General features: G+C 54.7%; 1 protein-coding gene across 2 annotated transcripts in view; it reads right to left on the bottom strand.

Moving 5' to 3' along the window:
• Nucleotides 1-3,805: 3,805 nt before the first annotated feature.
• The window catches only part of SRGAP3 (SLIT-ROBO Rho GTPase activating protein 3), a 72,178-nt gene continuing 67,570 nt past the window's right edge, over nucleotides 3,806-8,413 (bottom strand). For both annotated transcript variants that reach the window (XM_085072213.1, XM_085072214.1), the window contains exon 22: nucleotides 3,806-7,786. In XM_085072213.1, the coding sequence (XP_084928339.1) occupies nucleotides 7,370-7,786 (417 nt within the window). In that variant the 3' untranslated portion in view covers nucleotides 3,806-7,369. The remainder of the gene's footprint in view (nucleotides 7,787-8,413) is intronic.

Genomic DNA, 8,413 nt, shown 5'->3' with positions numbered 1-8,413 from the left:
ACAAGTCAGAGCTGCTGCCCAAAGGAGCCTGCAGCCCAATCTGAGCTGAAACAGCAGGAAGGGCTGCAAAATCCCCCTGAACTGGGATGCCCCGGGGTGAGCCACTGCCCTCAGGTGGTCCCAGAGCATCCCACACAGCCCTGACTCTCACTGGGAAGGAATGCTCCTCTCTGCACCCTGGGCTCAGTGCTGGCATCTCAGCGTGGCCTGTGGCTGTGCACAGATGCCATTCCCAGGGCAGTCGGACTCAGAGGCCACTGGAGGGACAGGGCAGCTGTGCACAGCCCTGACATGAGCTCACTGCAGGCTCTGGGCACCCCACAGCACAGTGCTCTGCTTCAGTTTCAAACATGGAAGGAAAATCTTTACCTCATTTGCTAAAAGCTCTTTAATGTCTTTGCACAGGAAAGAAAATACTTAAACATATTAGTAATTTGGATTATTTGATTTAGTCAGCAGGACTGAGAGCACTTGCTTCACTTCAAGTCCAGGTTCAAAGCACTAATCATTAAGTTCTGCATAGTTTCCTTCACATTTCATTTCTATGCCATTTTTTCATTTATTATCTATGAGTGTGAGAAGTGCCAGAGTGCCCTTAGGTGCCCCTTGGAGCACACAGAGTGAATGGCTCTTGGATCCATCCAAGTATTGAACTGCTGGACCCATCCAGTTAAAGGCAAGTCACCCACAGAGCATTGTTTGGCAGCCCCAGAGATGACTGGAGGAAGCTGAGAGTTCATTTCAGTGCCTCAGAGGGGTCTGTGTTAAATGAGGTCCTGGTGAGGCAGATGCAAGGCCAGGCACTGCCACACTCCAGCACTATCCTGCTCAGCCCCAGCAGCCTCAGCCCAGGAGCTCTCCCAGAGTTAAAAGCAAGTGCTGTGCTATTTCTCTGCACCCCTGGAGAGCAGGGCTAGCTGGGGCACAATCTGCCACCCAGCCCTCTCTGTCTGCCTCTGGGTTTGCCCTTAGGCCGTTTTTCATTTGACAAAATTCCTTGCCTTCATCCCATGGAAGCAGGATGGGGATCAGAGAAGCCTGAACTCCCTGGAGAAGTCCAGGGAGAAGTTGGTGCTGCACAAGGAAACTCATTTATCCAGAAGAAGAAAATCAGTCACCAAGAAGGAATCGTTGGGAGCTTCTGCTTCCCCAGTGAGTCTTGTCTGAAGCCCAAACAGGCTGTGCACTCAGGCACTGCCATGTGCTCCCTGCTCAGCCCAGCCCTGCTGCACAGCGATGCTCCCAGCAAGTTCTCCATGAAAACAATCACTCTGCAGAGCTGAGCTGCTGTGACGAACACATTTCACCCTCTGACAGGCTGTGGTTTGGACCCACAAAGCCAAACACAACACAGCTTTTCAGAAGTCTCTTATTCACCCAAGTGCTAAGAGAGGCAGTCACAGTCATGACTTTACCTCCTCTTTCTTCATCACCTGGGTCATGTCCAGAGTCTTGTGGGATCTTCCAGCAAGGGGCATCAGCAAGACCCACCATGCATCCACCTCCCCGAGCCCCTGGGACAGCCTCTGCTCAGAGGGGACAGCCAGGCTCCTGCAGCCCCTGCTCCATGCCCTGCACCCCCAGCAGAACCCCAAATGGGGACAGAGTGACTTAGCACACCCTGACCTGGCCCAGCACCCACGTCTGCTTCCAGGGCACTGCAGGCACCTTCCAGCTGCAGGTTCCTCGAGCCCCAAACCCCACACTGCTCCAATGGGCTGGGTGAGGAACAGAGCAGCTGCCCAGGATCGCTCCAATGCACCAGACTGGGAAATGCTTACACTTACCAGTTAAATGTATTTTAAACTTCAGAAGGAAATCAACACACGTGTCAGTGCGCAGTAATGTGGAAAGGTAATTTAAATGCAAATGCTGCATTCGGCCCATAGAAATTAATAAATACATTCAACTTACAGTTCACACTTAGAGTTAATGATTATTACACCTCAGCCGGGTAACCGGACCCTCTGGAGAGAAATAGTTCAGGTATTAATTTCAGTTCAGTCACTAAGTGACAGCCCGGGCAGCACCTTCCCCGGAGCGACGGCAGTGCTGGGAGAGGAGCAGGGGGAGCGGCAGGGATGGGAGAGCGCCGGGAAGAAGGGAGAGGGCCGGGAGGAAGAAAGGGTCGGGAAGAAGGGAGAGGGTGGGGAAGAAGGGAAAGAAAGGGTCGGGAAGAAGGGAGAGGGTGGGGAAGAAGGGAAAGAAAGGGTCGGGAAGAAGGGAGAGGGTGGGGAAGAAGGGAAAGAAAGGGTCGGGAAGAAGGGAGAGGGTGGGGAAGAAGGGAAAGAAAGGGTCGGGAAGAAGGGAGAGGGTGGGGAAGGAGCAAAGGCCAGCGCAGGTCTCTCGGCGCGGCCGGGCGCGGGGCGCTGCTGCCCTCTGCTGGCGGCGGGCGGACGCTGCGGGCACGGCCCGGACCGGGCCGGCACGAGGGACATCGAGCACAGCTGGGGCACAGCTGAGGCACAGCTGGAGCAAAACTGGAGCACAGCCCGCACGTCTGGCACAGGCCTCACCAGTGTCACACACAGCTAGCACACCTGGCTCACAGGTGGCACCCTCAAGGGCCTGGCCAGGCCCTGCTCCTGCACACACATCCCCTGCCCAGGGTCCTGCTGCAGCCACGCCCGGGCTTCTCCCCCAGGGTGGTGCCTGACAGCCTCCCGGCCCAGGGTGCTCCCGCGGCGGGCACCGGGCAGTGCCAGAACCGGATCCTGCTGCTCCCGGTGCTGGGGAGGGAGCTGACGATACAGACCAGGGTGAGCCTGGAACCCACCCTGCCCTCACCTCCCCTTGAGGCTAAGCCCAGAACGATGCCCATCAATCGTATTTGAAGAGGCAAAGCCTTCATTTGGCTCATTAAGCGCCATTGTTGCTGTGAGGACCTTCTCAGTTAGGGGTGAGCCTGCCTGAGAGTGTTTTGGATGCAGAACAGAGCCTTGATGAACCCAGCCGTGCAGGTGCATTGGGAAAGCTGTTCATACTGCTTTACTGTGCCTGGTGATCAATCTCATGGGTTAGAGGTGCAGTGCAGCAAGGTGCTCTGCAGTGAGCACAGCGCCCTGGGGAGGTTTGACCAACTTGGTTAGCAAGGCAGTGACCAGAGGGGGCTGGCAAGGCTGGGCAGCTCCTCCATGGCAGGACACTGGACGCACCACGGGGCCAAGCCAAGCACGGAGCAGGCTGCCATGGACGAGGTCCTCCTGTGCTTGCTGTGGTTGTGTCACTGAGCTGGCTCTGATTCTGTAAACGTCAAGGCAGACAGACCCAAGGGTTGTGGTACCTGTTGCAGACTCACTGCCACCGCAGGAAGGGGCTTAGTTTGTCCCCTTGGCTGTGCTACAGCCTCACCCCTACACTCCTTCCCTGCGGGAGGAGATCACTCTTACCCCGTTTGCCACAGAGCAAGCACTAAATAATCGCTGCTTAAAGCTGATTTTGGTATCTGTTTTTGTCTGCCTGCATTTGTGCATTGTGGGCATGGTCTCCTTCCTGGAGCAGAGTGTGACATGTCCTGTGTGGCAGGGAGCTACTCCCATCGGGGGACATCCTGGCTGGCACAGAGCAGCACAGGTCCTACCGCCTCACTGGGAATGGGCAAATCCCTTGGGGGTGGTGGGTGGGTTTACTGAACCACATCCTTCGTTCCTGTGTTTGCACCATGTGCCCAGAGCTGAGAGGAAAGAGCCCATCTGTGGTCTCCACAGCCCATCCAAACACACACAGGCAGCTGTTGGGCACCCATGGGATGAGGTGTGGGGAAGAAGCACAGGCAAGAGGCAGCAAATCTTCTGAAACCACAATGTTTTTGAGAAAAGTTAAGCAGTTTATTCAACGGGATGAGTCCACACCCAACCAGTGGCTTCATCTACATGGCATCACCAGCACACACGAGGACCCACTCAGACACTCTAGCTGACGGCATCTCACCATACATTACAGAGACAACACCAGAGGAGGAGGAGGAGGAGGAGGATTTCCGTACAACGGGCAGCAGCCGATGGTTTCCCATGGCTTCCCAGCACAATCTGCCCCATCCCCACCAGCCCTCGCAGCCCAGCCACGCAAAGCAAATCAGACTCGGGACATCTACTGCCGCCCCGTGAGAACCACAACACCGCTAGTTAAATAACATACCCAGGGATACAAAAATGACCTACCAGGGGACTCCAGCCTAAGGACAAAGTGCACTGTCATCGCCGCCCCGGGACGCTGAGGTCTGTCCAGGAAGGGCCGCAGTGCCATCGCGCTCCCCCAGCACCACCGCAGGCCATGCCAGCCCCGGGGGCTGAACTGCCCTGGCAGCACGGGCTGGACGGGGCAGAGCCATGGGAGCTGAGCTGAAAATGGTGCTTGCTCTGCACAGCAGAGAAACACTGCCCTGTGCAGCCACCCTCCACGAGTTTGGGTCCTGGGACAGGAGCACAGCCTGCCCTGGCCCCGGCGGCAGCTCGGCCGTGGGGTGTCACAGTGAAACTCTGTGCACTCTGAAGCCCACACACAGTCTGTGCCCTCAGGGAGGTACCGAGGATCGGGGTCAGTCACTCACAAACCACGAGCAGATTCCAGTTATGATGCTCCTACAATGTATGTGGCTCAATTTTATGCCAAGTTCGCTTACAGAAAAATACATTTCTTCCCTTAAATTTACAGTAGTTAAAACTACACTTGGAATACCATATTACAAAGGGCGAGTTTATTCTCCAACAGAAAGTCTTGGTTCCCTTTTCATTAAACAGAAAAATGGAAGGACTTTAAAGCAATCACCCCCAGCACAACACAACTGCCCAGACGAACCCATGTGTGTACAGCTCCCAGGCCTGAACTCCAACCATTTGTTCTGGTGCTCAAAAAGGCACTTAAAGATAAGAAAACAACTGTATTAAAAACCCACAACAAAACAAAACAAAGGAAAACAAAAGGCAATAATTTAATAGAAAGACACTGGAACTTGTACCGTATCTTCAAAAGTAAGAAGGGAGGAAACAAAACCCCTAATGAAGATGAGTTTTCTCTCAAGTCATCTCAGAAAGCATACAAAAAACAGAGAACTGGCAAAGTGAACGTTCTCCAGGAACTAAATGGAAACAAAAATAATAATTACTGGCAATGGATACACAGCACTCGTGCCAAATGGGTCCTTCCCTCCCCCAGCACAGGTCTGTGACCAGCCCAGCGTGGCAGAACATCTGCTGCCAGGCCAAGCAGTGGCCAGGGGCTGCGCCAGGGAACAGGATGATGGAGAAATAAACACCAACATGAACCAATTGTGGTCATTACAAACACCAAGGACATTCACAGACAAGCACACACACCTTCTGCCCTGCCGGCATCACAGGGAGGGACATGGGCAGAGCTGCTCCCTATGGGCTCTGCAAGGGGTGCCAGAGGCTTCACTTCCCTTCGGGATTACTATTATTATTACTGGGTTTATTTTTACATCGAGCTACCTACTAAGTGCAAAGATTTGGTGAGTGGCATTGGCTTTTATCTAATCTTAGCCTATTTTTGTACAGTTTACAGGTTAACAGTTACTTTCGAGCAGTTAAGCAAGTACAGCAATATATACAGGGCTGGCAGAGCGGGGCATGAGGGACAGGTGTGATGGGCACACGACAGGCACCAGGCAGTCCAAAGGGTCTGCGATGTCAGTTCCGTGCCCAGTGCAGAGAGGTGCAGCTGTGGAGGTGCAGATATGGGGGTGCAGCTGTGGAAGCACAAGCATGGAGGTACAGAGGTACAGGTGTGAATGCACAGGCGGTCTGGTGCTCCCCCGCCGCAGGGACACCATTGCAGGGCTGCAGGGCTCTGCCACCCTGCTCAGCCTCCACTGCCTTCTGCAAGTCAGGATGCTTCTCCTGCACAGCTGGGTCTGCTGCAGTGCTGGAGAGACGAGGAAGATGAAGAGGGGGACAAAGCAAAGCCCCAGACAGGGGTAGGTAGCTGCTGGGTGAGTCAGGAGGGCTTGTGGTCATCTTTGCCCAGGCACAGACAGAGCAGCAGGATCAGATATAGCGGGGAGGAAGGATGAAGGTTAAGGAGTCATTAGTATGTGACCATGGGAAGTGCCAAATCAAACCATGGGGCATCGCATGGAAATCTGTACAAGGAAAAGCTGCAGGAGAAGCACGGAGCATCTTGGATTCAGTGCTTACACAGGAGTCTGGATTATCAGACAGGACCATGCAATCCCCAGCCTTCTGCGTATTTTTTCTCTGGGTAAAACAAAATGTAGATTCCTTTGCATAAACTCAAACGGTTGTTATTATATGGTACAGTACAGAAAGTGCAAAATATCACCCACCAGATCAGTTTTGCATCTGATGCGGTCAAATACGGCTCATGCTTCTCATGCAGGACAACCACTCTGACCCGAGACCCTCCTCGCTGCTCAGGCCTGCTTGTCGAGAGACCATTGGGTTGGGTTTTATTAAAAAAAAAAAAAAAGAAAAAAAAAAAAAAAAAGAAAAAGCATGTGGGGAAAGGGGGATGAAGACTCTCCAAACTCTGTAAGTTACTCCATGCTTTACCACAGGTTTGGTCACTAGTCATTGTTCACTCTGAAAACTTCCAGAAAAGCAGCGTTCCACAGTCATGGTGCAGCACGGTGTCCTCTTCCTGCACGAGGGTGATGGCACACACTTCACTCTGTCCCCACTCATGACACACACTTCACTCCATCCCCACTCATGGCACACACCTTGCTTTGTCCCTGCTGCCCAGGGCATCATGGGCACACAATGACATCTTGGGATTCAGGACTGAAAAGATTCCAGCTGGCCGGACACACGTGGTCATTTATGGACTTCCAGCTCTTCTCCACAGCCCAGTAGTGAACAGACCCCACTGTATCCCCATCCCCTGGGTTTTTTTTCAATGCCAAGAGGTACAGAAAATAAATTCCAAGATGGCCTTGTATTGCTCGATGCACTGCTGCTGCAGTGTGGGCTTCCATGTGCACACAGAGAGCCTTGGAAACCCAGGCCAACACACTGTCTCCAGAGAGGACATTTCAGAGCCAATTTCTGAGGTAAATCTACTGTTTTAAAAAGTCACTGAATTCTGTACACTTTGTTTTTAATATATACTTCTACACTGAGCATGTTCTCCAGCACCGACACACAGATCTGCCGTCTTCTCCTGCTGTAGGACTGCAAGTTTAGAAGTGTTTCTGCATGGATGGGGGTGTGTGCACACCTACACACACACGTATGTACAGCACCAGGCCCAGGCCACGCACGTGTTTCCTTTCACAGAGGCTCCCCCAGCAGGGCTCTGACTCCCTGCTCAGCCCGGCGAGGCTTTGCTGTGCCCGCCCCGCTCCCATCTCCAGGCGCCAGCTTTCCTGCCGCAGTCCCCGCGCCCCAGCCTACATGGTGCCGGATTTATCAGCCGAGCTGCTGGGGAAGAGCTTCTCGGTGGGGGTGACGGCGGGGCTGCCCACCCCGGAGCTGCTGCTGCTGCTGGAGCGGTGCTGCACCACCGGCCGCACCGGCCGCATGGGCGGCGGCCGCAGCTGAGCTCCGGCCAGCCGGGCCGACAGCGCCGGCTTGAAGGTGGTCATCATCTCCGTGGTGGAGCTGCTGCTGCGCCGCATGGCCGCGTCGGGGTCCCGGATCAGGATGGTGTGCAGCGGGCTGGCTGGCTCTGAGTTGGCAGCGCCCATCGGGGGGTTCTTCATGGGCTCCAGCGTGTCCAGCACCACGTCGGGGGCCTGCTTGGCCGTGTTCTGCCTCTCCAGCTCCCGCAGCTCATTCAGGGCTGTGCTCATGGTCTTCTCGATGTCCTGTGAATACCAAAGGGATGTCAGTACTGTGCACCAGCCACTCTCCTGCGCCCCAGGCCACTATCCTGGCGTGCATTTCTGCGGAAGGCATCTCTGACCTGAGAGTCAACAGGGAAAGCAGGAGCTTAGCGAGAAGGTGCTGCCCAGACTGGCCGCACAAAGGTGCCCCGTGTCCCCCAGGTCAGCAGGAGCTTGGTCACCAGCTCCAAAGGGAATGAACCCTGAGCACCAGGAGTGATGGGGTGAACGCCAGCCTGCCCACACGGCCAATGGGACAGGACACTACAGCACTGAGGCTGGCTTTTCCTCACAAGAGGCCCTGCAGCCTCCACTAGATGTATGGGGCCTCTGCTGTCCCTGTGCCCACAGAACAATGGCACATGGCAGGGACATGCACAGGGATGTTTACAGAGTGAGTGGCACGACAGCAGCTTGCCATGGACAGATGAGAGGCAGCAACAAGACCTGAGGCAGCTGAGGAGAGAGTGGCCCCTCAGCAGCCACCCACCTCCAGCCTCCACAGTCCATCCACTGGGAGCCCCCAGAAGGTGAACCCAAGTCAAACAGAAGTGCCCATGCCATGCTACACTGCCTACAGCTACAGTGCTGGGGTCTCCTGCAGAAACA

This window comes from Lichenostomus cassidix, chromosome 12 (assembly GCF_008360975.1).
Source record: "Lichenostomus cassidix isolate B80296 chromosome 12, HeHo_3.0, whole genome shotgun sequence".
Taxonomy (NCBI): domain Eukaryota; kingdom Metazoa; phylum Chordata; class Aves; order Passeriformes; family Meliphagidae; genus Lichenostomus; species Lichenostomus cassidix.
This window is presented reverse-complemented; position numbering and strand designations above follow the sequence as displayed.